The sequence below is a fragment of the Leptosomus discolor genome, chromosome 6 (genome assembly GCF_034619465.1).
Source record: "Leptosomus discolor isolate bLepDis1 chromosome 6, bLepDis1.hap2, whole genome shotgun sequence".
Lineage (NCBI taxonomy): Eukaryota > Metazoa > Chordata > Aves > Leptosomiformes > Leptosomidae > Leptosomus > Leptosomus discolor.
Window position 1 is genome coordinate 67,804,758 of NC_141396.1, and position 18,664 is coordinate 67,823,421.

Sequence of the window (18,664 nt, forward strand, 5' to 3'; positions counted from 1 at the left end):
TCCTTGTGATAGGACATTACAAATGCTAAAAGGGTATATCGGTTCCAAAAGCGGCAAACCAATGGGAAAAAAAAAATCTTGGACTGTTACAAATGCAAGGTAATTGCAAAGCTGTGGAGGCTGGGAGCGTTTTTTTGGGTGGGGTGGGGATGGACCAGTATATGTTTCTCCTGTTCTTACATTTTTCCTTCAGTATCCACTTTTGGCCACTGTCAAGGTCAGGATAGTGTGGTAGATGTGTAGTAGTCTGATCCAGTACAGCAGTTCATACCTTACTTATGGTAAGCAGGAGGGCCTTCTGACTTTTATTTATTTTAATTTTAATCTTAAGAACTTTGCTAAAATAAGAACTTGCTGGAGCCATCTTCTCTTCATGTATCTCATCAGAGCCTTATTAGCTCATAGGTCTCTTTTGTGCTAGAACTCTTCAGGAATACCATCAGACCCGATAATTGTCTTCCCATCCTCAGAAGATTAGTCAGATGAGAGATTTGAGAAGTAGCAAGTTCCTTTCCTAGAAGACTGAACCTCACTTCCTGCAAGAGCTGGCTAATCTGGAATTGTTTCGTAAGAATGCAGTACTTGCATAGATTTAAATTGTAAATGGGATTGATTTGAGTGTTGCTGTTTTCCTTAGGTCTCTGGCAAACTTGTCCTAAGTAGCTAATCTTGCTTTCAAAACTGATGTTAGTACTTGGGAAAATGAATCCCACTAGATCAAATGAAACATTTCATGGTGAGTTTTTTTGATTTTCACTGTAATACTTTAAGATTGAGATATGGAGGGTAAAGGAATTGGGTTAGGAATGCCTTCCAGTATGATCATATTTCTGTAGCCTATGTAGTTTTAGGCATGTAAGTCCTGGAAAAAAATCATGGTCATAGCTGGAAGTGCGCAGATCACTTAAGGGAGCAGTACATAACACATCAGTGTCTCTAGCGTTCCTGTTTAGATATCAGTCTTCTCATTTGGTATGCCAGCTTTTCTGAATTCTATGCCAGTGTGCTTGTGGTTATATCTAATGACATAATGCAGTACAGACTGAAAAATTATCACTGAATGAGTTGCCTCACACACCAGAATTACTATAGCCACATAGGCTTTCAGAGCCAGTGGTATAAGTTTAGACCATTAACTCCAGTTAAGTAGGAATGTGGGAAGCTTTAGGAAAATTCCATCTAGCCTTAGTTTCCAGTCTTCCACCCCTTCCCTCACTGTTGTGTGTCCTTGCTCCCTGTTTCCTTCTTAAGGCTCTTGTCTCTTGGGCATCTGCGTTAGGAGTTTTGACATGAGTGTTGAGCCAGTGGTGACAGCAGTTTGGATGGAGCTTGGTATGCAAAGGTTTTGAGTGGGAATTCTGCAGTCGTCTTTATCAAGTGTCAGAATTCAGAACTGAAATAAAGAGTGAGTTGCAGACTCAGTAGATTTGGTTACTTCCTTGCTCTTTAGAAACTAGCTGGCTGCATTCCTGGATGCAGCTAAGTCCAGCAAATTAGACAGATTTTGATGAAGAAGGATCCGCTTCTGTTTAGAAACACTGTTTACGTTAGCTGGGAGATTTGAAATACACCGTGTTACAAGGAAAAGCAAGAAAAAATGTCCAAGGGTATTTCAAAAGCCAGAGGTGGCTTCTAGGTATTTCTGCTACCAAATTCCATCACTCCAGAAAGTTGTGGATTTCAGAAGATACTCTATTTGAGGAACCGCAGCATCCTAGTTGAACAGTCTGACTTTGTATGTCCATTCTACAACCTGATAGTCCATTCTTTTCAACTCTGCCTGCATCCTTTGTCTCTAGAGTTGCAAAGCGTGTTTCTGTTTATAGGTACACTACTACTAGTATCTCTCTTCTGTCAGGTGGAAGTAGTTTCCCTAAGAGGCATTTGCACAGGCCTCAATGTTTTTACAAATACCCTCCACGTAATGGCATGTTTTAAGGCAAATGTTAATATATAGATAGTTGGGGGGAAGAGTTTAAGTCAGTTTAAATGGAATCTCTTTAGAGAAAAGCCTATTTATTCAGAGCATTAAAAATCCCAGTAGGAAAATAAGGCTGTAATAGTTATATTTCTGAAAACTGCAGGAGTAAGGAGTGGTTCTAGATTCATGGCAACATGCTGCAATTACACGCAGAAAGTTTCCAAAAACTACAGATTTTGATTCTTTTCAAAAGATATTTTTTTTTACTGAATTCACTAGCATATATAGCTTTTGGACTATAGTAAAGAGAAGGTAGCCATGCAATGTTGATTGGAAAGGAGTGGATACCTTCCAAGAGGCTGTTTAGGTTTTGGTTAAAGGCAAATAAAACCACGTTGACCTTTTTTTCCCTTAATCGTAAAAAAAAAAAGGTTGTAAAATCCAAAAATGTTTTTGTGTGTTTATTTTTAACACAAAATATTGCAGGAAACATACTTTGGAAACAAAAGCAAACTGTTTTTATATTTCCTCTGGTAAAAAAAAAACCCAAACATTTACGATATGCTGCTGCAAACACTTTGCGAGAGAAGTGTTCGCTTCTCTCCCATTATTGATACAGTTGATCCCTATGTCCCATTAAAGTGGCCTGTGCCTTTCAGCAGCTTAACCAAAAGTAGGAGACATGAAATTGTCATCATCTGATGCAGGTAGCCCAGATTGTAAGTATGGCAGCAATTCACAGGGACAGGTGACCAAAAATTTATTCTGTGCAAGGAGCCAGAATTACAGCTTTCAAAATCACCTTGCTTTTGAAGTATTGATTTCTCACTTTCTCATTTAATTGCAAGTTAGGTTTTGGACAAGGATAACATGCTTTATTTTATTGCAGATCTTTGACTGTCCACGGCTAAAGTTTTCTGAAATTCCTCAGAGACTCACTAACCTGCTGCTGCCACCAGACCCTATAGTGATAAACCATATCATCAGGTAAGCTGCCAGTCAGCTCAGTACTGTCATGTGCAAAACACTCGCTATATAAAATACAGAAACAGCTAAGTAGCAGGGCCTGGAATCCGGTTTTTGTAACTTCCAGGCAAGTACCTTGGACTTCGTTGTGTGTTCATTCTCTGTGTCATTCTGGTCTATATAATTCTGGATTATTTTCAATGGAATGGCACCAATTCTCCAGGAGTATGCAAACCAGCTTTGTATTTTTATCTCTACTAGCAAACCATTAGAGTTGGTCAGGTTTCTTTCCTAAGGGGAAACAAATGAGAGTTTGAATCCACTTAGAGGGGATAAAAAGGAATTGCAGTAAGGTGTTGTACATCATGGACAATCGTTCTAATTGCTGAGTTATTATGTAAAATGTACAACAGTATTACAGTTTCAAATACAGTGGCCAGTCTATGCGTGCTTTGTTGGGATTGAGTCAGCTGTTTGGGTGTTAGTCTTATTCTAAGAATGCCAACTAGTCAGGGATCTCAAGAGGTTTACAATAATGAATGCCTAGGTTCAGAGAAGGTCATTGTGACCGAGATACTGAGCTTCTGGCATCCTTGTCAAAACAGGTGTATTGCTGGCATAGTAGATGAAATACAGCTTTCAGCTATCTGGGGCGCTTCCAGCACATTACGTGTTTAAGTGGCAACTTGGGTGAGTGTGGGTGTGGGTGTGTGGGGAGGCGGGGGCTGTGTGTGGATGAAGACCCTTTTGGGGATTGCAACCTTGCTGTTAAGATATTTCAGTCTTTCCCAAGTTCCTTTGTGGTCTTGGTCAAAACTCTGATTCTGGGTGTTTAAACATTATTGTTAGTTGAGCGTAGTGATTTGATTTCCTACAGAATATTGACAACAAATGCTTCTGAATGTGCTTAAAATTGGGTTCTTTATTTTAAATTTGTAATATATGTGATAAGAAGTTTAAATATTACATAGGCTATCAAAACAAAATTTGCTTTTTGATTTATTTGAATATATAAAACGAGTAATCAAAAAGCAGCTTGACTACCATGCAGATTGATGGCTCTGTATATACTGTCATTGAAGATAACTCGGTGACCTGTTTGATGGACAAAAAAAAGGTGAGCTCCTCAGAGATACATAGTCATTGCCTTGGAGAAGAATGAAGAGGAACTGATGATTATGTTTCCAGGGGCAGAGGGGTGGCAAAGAGTTTCTGGAGGCAGTATGTTTTCTGTGGGATACAAGCTGAAGAGCAGGACCCTGTGTGTCGTAGCACTCTGATAGACTATGTGCACCACACAGCACCTGACAGCACTACACTGCACTGACGTAATGCCATGGAAAGGGGAAGTATTAATTTCCTGAGTACAGGGAATACTTTTGCAATAGAGTCTTTCCAGACTCGAGCTAAGCTAAAATACATCTAGAAGTCTGGCACTGAATTTAAAGGAAGTAAGTAATTTTTAGACTCATAGAATCACAGGATAATAATGTACAGCAGAAGGGATTGTTAGTGGTCATGTAGAGCTCCCCCCTCCCAACTTGAAGCAGGATCAAATGATATCAGGATGCTTAGGAGCCTAGTCCAGTTGAACTTTAAACAGACTCTCACAGACCTTCTGCCCTGCCCCCCCGTGTTCAGTTTTTACGAGTGAATGTGGTCAACCACTGAAATAATTTGACAGCTGCCTGTCGGTGGTCTAACCCCAGCTGGCAACTGAGCCCCACGCAGATGTTCGCTCACTCCCCCCAGTGGGATGGGGAAGAGAATTGGAAGGGTAAAAGTGAGAAAACTCATGGGTTGAGATAAAGACAGATTAATAATTGAAATAAAATAATAATAATAGTAATAATATTGCAATGAAAAGGAAAGTAACAGAGAGAAATAAAATCCAAAAAAGACAAGTGATGCAAATGAAAACAATTGCTTATCACCAACTGAATGATGCCCAGCCAGTCCCCGAGCAGTATGCCCCCCCCATCTCCCCCGCACCCCCCAATTTACTGTTGAGCATGACATCATATCGCTTTGGTCAGTTGGGATGGTGTCTCCTCTGTCAGTTGGCTATGTCTCCTCCCAGCTTCTTGTGCACCCCAGCCTACTCGCTGGCAGGGTGCTGTGAGGACCAGAAAAGGGACATCTGTGTAAGCACTGCTCAGCAATAAGGAAAACATCCCTGTATTATGAACACTGTTTCCAGCACAAAACCAAAACATAGCTCCATACTAGCTACTATGAAGAAAATTACAGGGAATTTTTCATCACTGGTGATTTTAAATACATGTGCTCTTAAGTCAGATAAATTCTGAGGCCAGTCTTTTACTACAAGGTCAACTAGGTCACACTTATTCGCTCTAGTTTTAGGGTATGTGCACAGACACCAAAATGTGAAGTATTCTAAACTCATTCTTGAAATAATAGCATTTTAGAACCACTCTTCAGACACCAACAACCCCCCCTTTTTGAAAAAGAAAACAAAAAATGCAACAGGGTTGAAGTGGAAATGAAATAGAAATGAACAGAAAGCTTCTAAACTTGGTAAATATTTTAAATATTAGATAGACTCAAAGAAAATGCAGAATGGAATTAAAAAATACAGAGTGTATAATGGTTTCTGATCTCTATGATACCAAATGCATCAACTTTAAAATGGTAGAAGTCAAATCGTCTTACCTGAGCTCGAGCTGGAGCTTTTCTTGAGTTGTGCTCCTTATTGCAGCTAATGTACCTGAAATCAGAGGTATAAAGAGAAATGTTGTGGGATTTCCCATTTCTGCAAAGAAGCAAGCCACCTTCTACACTATTAACATTACACAAGTCAACTACAAAGCATAGCTCTCCAGTGTTGTCCTATTGCAAGTAGGTTAGCTCTTGATTTCCCCCTTTTGACTACCATCATGGGTTTTTTTTTAAAAAAAAAAAAAAAATGTTCCTTATGCCGAGTCAATTGCCTATGTCGCAGTGACTTTCTGTTGCCTCTCATCTATTGTTGTGCACCTCCAAGAGGAGGAGGCTGGCTCTGTCTCTTCTTCACCACCCCATACAGCAGTTGTACTCACATATAGTACCTCCTTTTCTCCTTCTCTTCTCAAGGCTGGACAAACCCGGCTCTTGCAGCTTCTCTTGGCAGGCATGTGCTCCAGCCCCCAGACATCCTGGTGGTCCTCTGCGGGCCTCACTCCAGAATGTCACGTCTTTGTGGTCCTGTGCCCAGAAGTCCAGATGCAGTTGCACAGGTGTTTCATAGCAAGGAATAGCCTCTTTCCTTGGCTTGATGGCAACATGTATGCCAATACAAAGTTGACCTTTGTCGTGGCTGGCTTACCTCACAGACTCATTCTCTCTGCTTGTTGTCCGTGAGGATGCCCAGGTCCCCTCCTGCAGAACTGCTTTCTACCCAGTTGATGCCCACCTGTACCACTGCATGGCGTCGTTCTGTCCCAGGAGTAGAACTTTGTATTTGCTTTTGTTGAACTTTACAACGTTGAACTGCCGTCATGTTTCTGCAGCCTGTCAAGGTCCCTCTGGGCAGCCATGCTCCCCTGACTTATGTAGGCTCAGGGACCTGGGAGGCCTGAGGACTTGCCTGGAGAAATGGAGTCAAAGACAACACCGAGTGCCTCGGCCTTCTCCGTGGCTTTTGACATGAGTGGCAGAACCAGAACCAGACCCAGACCCGGGTTTTCCTTAGTCTTCCTACTGCTGCTCATTCACTTGCGGAAGGCCATAGCATTACAGAATCTCAGAACGTTTGAGGTTGGAAGAGACCTTGAAATCATCTGGTCAAACACCCTCCCCTGCTTAAGCAGAGTCACCTGTAGCTGGTTGGCCAGGACCATGTCCAGACGGCTTTTGAGTATCTCTCCTGTGGGAGACTCCACAATCTCTCTGAGAAACTTGTGCCCGTGCTTGGTTACCCTTAGAGTAAAAAAACTGTTTCCTGGTGTTCAGACAGAGCCTCCTGTCTTTCAGTTTGCACCCGTTGTCTCTTCTCCTGCTACTGGATACCACTGAAAAGATCCTGGCTCCATCTTCTTTAAATCCTCTTTTCGAGTATTGATAAGTTCCCTCCCCTGCAAGCCTTCTGTTCTTGAGGCTGAACAGATCTCTCAGCTGTTCTCATGTATGAGGTGCTCCAATGCCTTATGATATTCATTGACCTTGGTGCAACTCTCTCCGGTAGCTCCATATCACTCTTGTTCTGGGAAGCCCAGCACTGAACACAGTACTCCAGGTGTGGCCTCACCAGAGCTGAGTATAGAGAAGGATCACCTCCATCCACCTTCTTGCAACACTCCTAATGCAAATCTGTCCATGGAAATTCTTCTGCTCACCCAAGTCTAACAAGCTCAGTTAGATCCCAAGCCGCTTTTTTCACTACATACAGCAGATGCGCACAACCTAGACATTTCAAAAAGCGTGTTGAGAAGCCAGCATGTTTATAGTAAAAGTGACAATGACAGAAGTCTTATTTACTGGGCTGAAAACCTGTTTTCTTGCTAAGAAACTTTTGTCTAAAGAGAAAGTAAATGTTAAGTCTAAACCCCGACAAATTAAATATAAGTTTAGGATAGGACAAGCCAAATAATGTTACTGATATTTAGCTTGTTAAAGATGAAAAAGAAAATAGTGAGATTGATTGAAATATATTGGAAGTAGGACGTCTACTGTTGAAACGGAGAAATTAATAAGGTTTAGAAGAACTGTTATTGGAAGTCAATCGGCTGCTTAAAGTCAGATAAAAAAATAAAAATTCATTCTTTTAATCAATGTTGACTTTAGAGATTAGGGAAGGTCCCATACCTGTGCAGTATGGATTTTGGAGGGCAGGTGGAAAGAGTCTGAAAAACTTTTTCACACCAAGGTATCAAATAGAAATAAATTTAATGCATACTAAATGATGAATTATAAATAGTTTTTCATGCAGGACTCTCATGAAGTTGCTTAACTACCAACTACTGTCCCTTTGTACTCGGCACTGGTGAGGCTGCACCTTGAATACTGTGTTCAGTTTTGGGCCCCTCACTCCAAGAAGGACGTTGAGGTGCTGGAGTGTGTCCAGAGAAGGGCAATGAAGCTGGTGAAAGGTCGGGAGCACAAGTCTTACGGGGAGCGGCTGAGGGAGCTGGGGCTGTTCATCCTGGAGGAGACTGAGGGGAGACCTTATCACTTTCTATAACTACCTGAAAGGAGGTTGTGGCCAGGTGGGGGTTGGTCTCTTCTCCCAAGTAACAAGCGATAGGATGAGAGAGAAGGGCCTTGAGTTGCGCCAGGGGAGGTTTAGATTGGATATTAGGAAAAATGTCTTCACCAGAAGGGTTGTCAAGCCCTGGAACAGGCTGCCCAGGGAAGGGGCTGAGTCACCACCCCTGGAGGTATTTAAAAGACGTAGAGATGCGGCGCTTAGGGCTGTGGTTTAGTGGTGGACTTGGCAGTGCTGGGTTAACAGTTGGACTCGATGATCTTAAAGGTCTTTTCCAACTTAAATGATTCTGTGATTCTGTACAACGTGTTACCTATTACTGAAATCTCCTTCAGTGCCAGAGGGGTGGTAAATAGTTAACATGATGCCAAAAACATACTAGGACCAATTGTGGATATTGGAAGGCAATTCGTAGTAACTGTAGTAGAGAATGGAGTTAATGGACATGTGATATATTGGGGAAGAGCCAATGTAACTTCTGTAACAGGAAGGCATGACTGGCTATATTCTTTAGGAATTAAGCAGGCAGCTTTAGAAACAAAGTGGTGATCCCTAAATTCGCTGCTACTTAAGAAGTAGCTGGGAATCATTACGATGTTGCATAGCTGCCACAGCAATTATAATGCTAGGAATTATTAGAGAAGGAACCAAGAACCAAATAAGTTGTCACTATGTGTTCACATCCAGAATGGTAGCATACAGTTCTACTTACCCTATGTCAAAAAAGATACAGTCGAGCAGAGGCCATACCAGTATGGTATTTACCACTGGGCATTGATTTGGAGGCCAGAGTTATAATAGGTTTCAGAAAGATGTTAGACAATTTAAGGAAGACAATGTCCATTAGAATTTATTAAAGTTGATGGTCTGGACAAAAGCTCCAGCTCAATAGTCTCTGATTTCTGACCGATGAAAAATAGGAGGATATACGAGGATATACAAATAGGTAAAGATACTCTGTTCTTAAACGCTTCTCACAGCATCTGCAACAGGCTTTATCAAAGAGTGTATTCTGGGCTGGTTGGATATTTATTCTGATTCATTATGGCAGTTCTCATGATCTTCCATTATACTCTCCATAGTGTTGACCCCACCGATCAGAAGAAGACAGCCTGTTATGACATAGATGTAGAAGTTGAAGACCCATTAAAGGGACAGATGAGTAGTTTTCTTCTCTCAACAGCTAACCAACAGGAGATTACAGCACTGGACAACAAGGTACTAGCCCAGGAGTGAAGTATCACATGGCATGTATCTCATTGTGGAGCTTCATGTGGGTTTGGTGTCACACATCAAAAGAAGTTACGTTGTGAGACAGGGACTTCTCAATTGAGTGTGCTTTCAAGGGATGAATCAGCCACATGCAATGGGAATACCTAGGGGCAAGTGACATACCCATTTAGGATTTGATCCAGGGCCTGACACTGTTGCTGAGGTGATAGAAGCAGAGTTTCACGCATAGTATAATGAGTCCCCTGGTGTTCAAGAATCATCTGAACTGTTTGGCTGTAACTTTTTTTTGAGGGCTCATGGTATCTTGCTAAATTGCTATAAGGCAAAGCTAAGAGAGTCTCATACTCCAGATGTGCATGCACAGTTGTAGAACAGCTCTCTGCAGTAGGTGCAAATATGGAAAATACATGGCAGAAAAATCACTTGGAGCAACTTGGCACACTTGTTTTCGGTGTTATTGAAGGTGGATTTTGCACACTTCAAATAGTAATAGTGGTGAGGTCTGCAGGCTGTATTAGGGGTTCATGTCCTGGGGACTGTTAGCCAGCTTTTGGCACATGTGTAAATGGCTGATTTGGCTTGGTAAGGGATAAACGAAAATGGCTTCTTAGAGCAAGGGAAGAAGAAGAGGTGTGACGTCATGGGCCAGAGATGATTTGTGTGACGTCCAGTCAAGCCCAGTTTCTTGGTTTTTTTACCTGTGATACAATCAATTACATTAAACTCTGACGTTCATGCAGTTTTAAAGGGGGTTTAGACAGTAGCAATCCTATGGATTCTAGTAGCTTAAGATCGCAGCATCTTTTGTTTTATGGCTCTTGAGAAAGGTCCCTTTCAGCAGGGCAGCTGCTCAGCCAGTTGGTTCCCAGCCTATGTACGCTTGCACGCAGCATGCATAGGATTATTCTGTTTCCAGTCCAGCTCACCTTTTCCCATGTCTGTATCACCTCTTTTTGGAGCATTTGCTACAGCAGAGGGCAAGCTGTGATTAGCGAAGTTACTGAAGTCACTTCTGGGCAAACAGGCCTTGACTGCTGCATTGTTATCATCTGTACCATTTATTGCTATGCTGCCACAGAGTCCTGTAGTGGAAACTCTGTCCCTGCCAACAGATTTCTTTCCAGCTTGGCTACATCATTTTCCCGAAGAAGGAATGATTTTAAGTTGACAGCAGCTCCCTTCTGTTTTCATACCATGTAGTTATGCCTACACTGGTGGCCTTGATGGCGTAGCCAGATCAGGAAAGGATTATTGTCTCCCATGTGCCTGACCACATTATGTGTTTTGGCAAAACAGATGTATGTATGAAATTAAACAAGATAGGTTTACAGTCTCAAACTAGAATTTTAGAGGAACAGAGTAGCAAAAGTTTGCTTTTCTGTGTGTGTATGTGCAAATGATTCATTAACTGTCCTCCCATTGATCATACTTGATTTTGTTACCCAGGATGATTGTAAGACCTTGACTTGTCTTTGGAGTCTCCGTTCTTCCCTGCTAGTTAATGCTCACTTCTTTCATAACATTTCTGAAGATATGACTCATTTTCTATAAACCTTTTATACTCCTGATTTCTCATGGTTCACGTTCCTCTTCTTTTTGCAGCCATTGTGACTTTACTAGGCTTTCTCATAAGGAGAAAGTCTAGAAGTCATGGCTGTTACGCGAGTTTGTTTAACATGGAGTTGATCAGGCAATCACTAGAAATTTTAAGGATCACAGCAGAGTATTGAAGATCTGATGATGATTAGCCAGGAAAGTAACAGCTTTCTTGCATTGGGCACTGTTTAAAGACATATTTATGTAGCATGTTTCCTGAAAAATCCCAGACTTGGCAGAAAGACTGATTATACACAGGAAATTATTACATTGTACAATGACATGACTTAGCTCTTAAATATTATAGTTTGGCATCCAACAGTTCAACACAGGAAGTGAAGAAGCATCCCGTACATACTTGTATTGCAGAAGTATAAGTGAATCCACAATGTAATTGCAGGATTGTGGTTAACTTCCTCTTTGAAGGGAGAAAGGCATGGCAGCCCGCACAAGGCTGTGGTGTAGAATTGTCACCTTTGTACATTACGAGAAGTAAAAAGATGCTAATGGGGCTGACCTCAGGGTTGCTGGAGCATGGGAGGAATTAAGTAACATCTGCTTTGTTTTTTTTCTGTCAGATTCATGAGACAATCGAATCCATAAATCAGTTAAAAATACAACGTGACTTCATGCTGAGTTTCTCCAAAGATCCCAAAGGATACATCCAAGACCTTCTCAGGTCCCAAAGTAGGGATCTTAAGGTGAGCTACAGTTCAAAGAAGAATGAATAGCGGACCCAGAATGTAAGAATTTTTTCTAAATGTATATAGCATGTATAGCTAAAACATCCAGGATGGAAAATTGGTGGCAGACAGACAATAAGTGGAATACTGCAATCCCAGAGCAGACAGTGTGCAGGAAAGACAGTTTAGGCTGTATTCCAGTTTCTGTGGAACAGAGATGCTTAGTGGAGGTGGTAGATGAATTTGTGGTCGGACAGTTAAGATCTAAGTGCAGGGCTGTGCTGGTGTACTCCGTAAAATTAAAGCTATATAAAACTCAACAGGAGCATCCTGTAGTACAATAACACATTTTGGGCATTTTGTTAGTTCATAATTTAGTCTTACTTAAGAAATAGGCAGATTAAAGATCAGCTGCCTTTGAGCAGCAAAAATGAATCATTTCTTCATCATGAAGTTTCACACTTTGTCTCTAACCTCAAAATCAGTTGTATTAATGAATCCATGAAATTATTTTAGTAAAGTCATTGCATCGTTCAAATGTAAATGTCTAGTTTGTTAGTCAATAATCTTCTAATAATCTACTGTTAAGATTATTATTATTTAAATTGAATTCAAAAGGGGACAGGCATCTGAAAGAATGTTTAAATAAAGCCGCCTTTAGCTTGGAAGAGCTTACAAACTAAGGTGTTGTGGAGTCTAGCTGCATACATAGAACAGTTGCTCAGTGTTCTCCCTGACTGACAACCAGTCCCATAAGGTCCTTTTCTATAATGTTCTGCTCTGCTGGCATCAGAATTGTGATTGCCCACTACTACTCCACAAAAGATGTTAATAATTTTATATTTACCCTTGATTCTGTGATGCTGGAAACTTAGTAATTCAGAATTTTGGGGGTTTTATAGTCATAGAATGGTTTGGGTTGGAAGGGAACGTGAAAGATCGTTTTAGTCCAACCCCCCTGCCATGGGCAGGGACACCTTCCCCTAGAGCAGGTTGCTTGAAGCCCCATCCAGCCTGGCCTTGAACACTGCCAGGGATGAGGCATCAACAGCTTCTCTGGGCAACCTGTGCCAGTGTTTCACCACCCTCATTGTAAAGAAAGTCTTCCTTATATCTAACCTAAACCAATCCTCTTTCATGTTTAAAGCTGTTGCTACTTATCCTGTCACTACAGACCTTGGTAAAAAGTCTCTCTCCATCTTTCTTATAAGCCTCCTTTAAGTACTGAAAGGCCGCAATAGGGTCTCCCCAGAGCCTTCTCTTCCGCAGGCTGAACAACCCCAACTCATCTTTTCTTCACAGGAGAGGTGTTCCAGCCCTCTGACCATTTGTGTAGCCTCCTCTGGACCCACTCCAACAGGTCCATGTCTGTCTTGTACTGTGGATCCCAAAGCTGGATGCAATGCTCCAGGTGGGGTCTCAGAAGAGCAGACTAGAGAGGAAGAATCTGCTCCCTCAACCCACTGGCCACGCTGCTTTTGATGCAGCCTGGGAAACGATGGGCTTTCTGGGCTGCAAGCACACATACTGACTCGTATCTCATTTTTTGTTCACCATTATTTCCCAAATCCTTCTCTGCAGGGCTACTTTCAATCCATTCATCCTTCTGTCTTTATTGAAACTCAGGATTGCCCTGACCCAGGTGATGACATCAGTTGCTCTTCTGTTATCCCCAATGCAGTCACTCCATCGTAGAAGACCACTAAATTAGTCACGCACAATTTGCCTTCAGTGAAGCTATGTTGGCTGTCTCTAATTGCCTCCCTGCTTTCCATATGCTCTGACATGTCTTCCAGAAGGATCTGTTTTATAGTCTTACCGGACACAGAGATGAGGCTGACTGGTCAGTAGTTCCCAGGGTCCTCTTTTTTACCCTTTCTAAAAATGAGTGTGATGTTTCCCTTTTTCCAGTCACTGGGGGCTTTGCCGGACTGCCATGAGTTTTCAAATATTTTGGAGGGTGACTTAGTGACTACATCAGCCAGTTTCCTCAGGACCCTGGCATGCATTTTTTCAGGTCTCATGGACTTGTGTGTGTTCAGGTTCCTCAGATGGTCTCAAATATATTTTCCTATGAAGGGAGGGACTTCTTTCTATGTTGAGTTTCAGGGGCTTGAGAGATGTGGGAAGAGAGTTTACTGTTGAAAACTGAGGCAAAAAAAATTGTTGATTAACTTAGCCTTCTCCATATTGGTTGTCACCAGTTCTCCTGTCTCATTTACCAGGGAGGGGTACGTTTTCTTTAATCTTTCTTTTCTGGCCAACATTCCTGTAAAAGCCCTTCTTCTTATTCATCGTATCCCTTGCCAAATTCGGCTCCAGCTGGGCCTTAGCGTTCCTGAGCCCATCCCTACACATCTGGGCAGCATCCCTATATTCTTCCCAAGGTACATGTCCTTGGTTCGGCTGCCTGTGCGTTTCCTGCTTACACTTTAGTTTGACCAGGACGTCCTTACTGAGACATGCTAGTCTCCTGCCTTCCTTTCCACATTCTTACGCATGGGAATTTAGAGCTCTTTCACTCTAAGAAAAATGTCCTTAAAGAGCTCGCAGCTCTGTTCAGCTCCTTCATCTCTAAGGGCAGTTTTCCAGGTGGTCCCATCCGCTAATTCCATAAACAACTTTGCGGTTTTTCAGATCTCGCTTTCTTGGCAGTTGCATAGAGGCTGAAAAATCAGCTCAGGACTTTGGCCATTTTGGAATTACTAGGGTTTTTTGTTCCTTGCATTTCAATAGAGCTATTTTTCCTTTATGCTTTCCCCGTCAGAACTTTCCTTCCTTGAAATCAAGGTAAGATAAGCTTTGAGATAAGTAAGGGCAACACTGATACAGAGTCGGGCTTCAGTCTGATGTGAATACCTTAACAATTTCAAGCTGTTACCCTGTGTATGGGTAACTAGTGAGGTTCTTTGTATATGTAGTCTAGTAAAATATACAGTGCCGGGAAACTTTTCCTGGGTGCTGGAACTAAACTGTCTGTGCTGCTAAATTGTTAGAGATTGTAGCACTTAGCCTGGGCAACTACTCATGTCTAGAATTTTTCCGTGGCACAGTTGAGGAGCAGAGCTTAGGAGCTGTTTATAGTTGACAGTTTGTATGCAACCATCTTGTTTTGGTAGTAAGCACACATGCCATTCATTGTCCCTTTGCCTCAGGCTTAGAGAACAGTCCTGAACATTTTAAATGTAATGTAGATAAATTTTGACTCTAGGCAAATCTGAATGTTTCTCTACATGGTAGAAGAGCTATAGTGAAAAAATGTTTTTATTTTTGTCACAGGTGATGACTGATGTAGTTGGAAACCCAGAGGAAGAACGCAGAGCTGAATTTTATCACGAGCCATGGTCTCAAGAGGCTGTGAGCAGATATTTCTACTGCAAGGTATGAAAGTATCCACACTGCTGGCTTATAAATGGGTCTTCCTGCCACTGAACAACTGAATCTGCTGAACTGTACAGTTTCTCTTTTTCTTTCAGATCCAGCAGCGCCGGCAGGAACTGGAACAATCTCTGGGAGTGCGCAACACATAATTACTACTCACAAGGTCCCGTTGGCATCATGACCACCAAACCAGTGGACTTCTCAGTGTTACTTAGCTCACTGTTACACATGGACCTGCTTCCTCACTGGATGAGACTGTACCATCAACACACCAGTCAGAACACCAGCTTTAGAGTGACCCTTGAAAATCTTGCCCATGGGGGGGGGTGTCTCAAACCGTTCCAGTCCAGAGACAGCACCATACAAGTGTCAGTGTTAAAGAAGATTAAAGGTTCATTCATCAACGTGCATCATTAAGTTTTCGAGGAAAGTTCGGACGCTACACAGCAAATCCTAATGGGCTATGCATATAATCATGGGTGGCACTGATGGGAGGTTGAGATGGATGTTATAGGAGACTACACATTTAGAGAAATAAATGCAGTTCTCATCCTATGTTACCTAAGAGTCTCAAATAGTAACTTCTCTGGAATTAGACAGGATAGTCTTTCTTATAGCTGTGGAATGCTTTATATTCCTGAATAGAGTTTTTATTCCAGCTGGAGCAGTGCAAGAAGTCATCTCACCATGTGAGAAAGAACAAACTAGGAGGATTTTCATTCCTGCAATGAAGAGCCCCTCTAGAAGACAGAAGTATAGTCAGGATATCTCTTCTGCAAGCTCTAATACTTCCTCTTTTCCTTGCCCCTGCAGTGAAAGGTAGACTGAATTACATATTACTAGATGGGTATGATCAATGTGCTGTACTGAGAGGAAGAGAATTATCTCTGGGATGAGAGCTTCTTAGGCATCCTTAATGCCAGTGGTGTTAGCAAAGCTGAGGTTGAAGCAAGGAACGAGGCATTCTGAGAAAATGAAAATAACGTCATGGTGCTTTGCTGATAACTGCCTCGAACAGAGCAGGTATTAACAATAAGCATATATGTAAAATACAAGATTTCTTAAATGTTACTCTGTATGCCATTTAGGGATGAGCACTGAAAAGAACTTCCCTAACTGTTAAGTTGTTGCAGAATCCAAGAAGCTTAACTTCCTATAACGTGCCAGTTTTCCCTTTACTTCAAGATGTTAACAGAGTCCCTGGATTGGTCTCACATTTTGATCATAGGTGAACTGCCTCTTACTATGAATTATTTAGTTCCCACATACATGATACGTGCCGGTTATACAGAATGCTCTTGAGTTACAAAGCACTATCAGCCTTAAATAGCAGAGAGAACATATCCCTTGGAAACCATCTTCTTTGTAAATGTAAGACAAATTCAGACTATGGGAATTTGTACATATTTACTTGGAAGCAGGGACATCTTCATTAAATTCCCCCCCCCCCCCCATTTTTGTAGTGCATAGATTAGTTTGTAATTAGTGGCCCAATTTTTCTAAGTCAAAAAGCATCCGCCAAAGTCTAACTCTTTGTCCAGATTGTGTGGCACTCAAAATTTTCACTTTCTTTGATAGAGAATCAAATTCACATGGATGGGAGACAGCTCTTCTGAGTAATGCATTTTGCTGTAGTATTGTCCTCTTCTGCTGTCTTTGCTAATTTCTTTCGTAGTTGAACTTAAGTTTCTTCTGTGCAGTCACAGAAGATAGTCTTTTCTTCCACCCCTTTGTTTAATATCTCTGCTTTCACATTAACAGTGCCATAGCTTTTACTCTGTCTGTTGTGTTCAGAGAGGTCTTGAAAATTTACCTTTGATTGCAGTCACATGATGGCAGTACCATCGTTCAAAACCGTTGGTGTGAGAAAAAGCATAGCTGTACCTCTCTGCCTGAGGCCTTTTACTAGGAATGGCTTTGTTTGGAACTTTTTTTGTGTTAAAACCTCATTTTACAGTAAAACGTGAAATCCTGCAGTCTTAAGCTAAGTATAGTGAGGGGCTGTGAGGCTGACAGACAGTAAATGACTTGAAATCTTATTTGCTTTAGGTCCACACTAATTGGACTACAAGCAAGCATTATGAGGGAAAACAGTGGGGGTCATCGGCTACTGTGCTTCCATATTTATTATGCTGCCGTGTCAGTTGTGTGCATGCTGTCCAGTGTATAAAACTTTTCTGTATGTGGTAGACAGAGCAGCTACATTCAGGGGATGCATTCAGGCTCCAGGAATAAGAAGTGCAGAGAAAGATATGCAAGGATGTGAGAAGGGCATGGGACTGGGTTAGATGCCTGCAGGATGTCAGTGAGGGAATTCTGTTTTTTGAGAACTTTCCCATTGAAGTGGCAAATACTTGTACAGAGAAATTTCAGTCATGCGCCACAGCTGGCAACATAATGGAGTCTAGCCTGTTTTTAGAATCTCTATTTAGAATTAATTAGATGAATCTTGTTTCCAAGACTCACGCAGAGCACACTAACAAAACTAATGTGGTGTTGCTGCCCAGCATTCACAACAGCATCACTGGAAGAAGAATCTGCGTTAAGCATCAATGCTATACTGAAGTGTGCGTGTGCATGTGTGCACATGCTTAAGTCAGCCACTGTAGATGGCAGTGAAGATGGCAATCCAAAATCTAAATTCTTGTATCTCACTGCCCATATTCCTCCTGTACATACAAACACTGGTCACCAACAGTGAGTCTTAAGAATAGTTGTCAGGTGCCTTTCCTTTGGTTGAACTGGGGTTTGAGATTTTGGTGCTTTTTTTCATGTGTTCAAAAGCAGTTCAAGCCTTTTACTGAAAAGACAGAGAAAATTTCTCCTCTGTTCCAGGAGTGCAGCCAGGAGCTTGCTTGTTTGCAAAACCAGAAATTATATTTGAAAAGAAATAATGGAGCAATACTGGGAGGAACTGGACCAAATGATGCTTGGCATATGAAATGAAAGGCGGTTGTACTGAACAGGCATGTAATTGTGGCAGATGGTGAATGATAAATTCATTTTAAGTTCAGGATGGTTGTCTTTTTGTGTGCATAAAAGACAAAAAGAAGATGTTTTGGAGTCATCAGTTGCTGCCACAGTACAATACAAATTGTACATAAAGCAGTTAATGTATAGATCATAATATAGATTTTTAGAAAATATAGCATCAAATTAAGAAAGGGTTAAAACAGAGTTCTGAGTACCAACAGAAGGGAAATGCATCTTGGAGCTGAAGTCTTGACATGGCAGGTTTGAAACACTCTTAAAAGAGTCCTTTACGCTGTTGGCCATGAGTCAGGATTCTCAGACCAAGTGTTTCTTAGAAATTAAAGGGAAAATAAATGTTTGATTATGGAATAGAGAGAAGAATACAGCAGTGGAAAAGGAAATAAAATGATGGAGCAAAGCGCCACTGAAGTGCCAGTAAGACTTAGCACAGGATGATGTGCAGAGTACTGTTGGAAATAGCACAGTCCACGTGAGTCAGTGTATTTTGTGTGCATGTGTACATTGTAGAGAGCCTGTGGGAGAGAGCCAGTCTCAACTTGTATGTTGCCTGGGAAATGGGCATGCAGGACAGAAACAGATGTTCTGCAAGTAACTTTGAGACACGTTGTCAAAACAGTTTCTACTGTTATCAACAGGGATTCAGTTGTTCTACTTAGCAGCGTTTGTAGTTGTAGTGCAGGCATTGTT

General features: G+C 41.6%; 1 protein-coding gene across 1 annotated transcript in view; it reads left to right on the forward strand.

The window, feature by feature from the left end:
• Positions 1-15,132, forward strand: part of SMARCD3 (SWI/SNF related BAF chromatin remodeling complex subunit D3) — a 66,360-nt gene extending 51,228 nt beyond the window's left edge. The window contains exons 9-13 of the mRNA XM_086466512.1: positions 2,811-2,908; positions 9,173-9,308; positions 11,498-11,620; positions 14,882-14,983; positions 15,079-15,132. Coding sequence (XP_086322638.1) covers positions 2,811-2,908; positions 9,173-9,308; positions 11,498-11,620; positions 14,882-14,983; positions 15,079-15,132 — 513 coding nt within the window. The remainder of the gene's footprint in view (positions 1-2,810; positions 2,909-9,172; positions 9,309-11,497; positions 11,621-14,881; positions 14,984-15,078) is intronic.
• Positions 15,133-18,664: the final 3,532 nt, after the last annotated feature.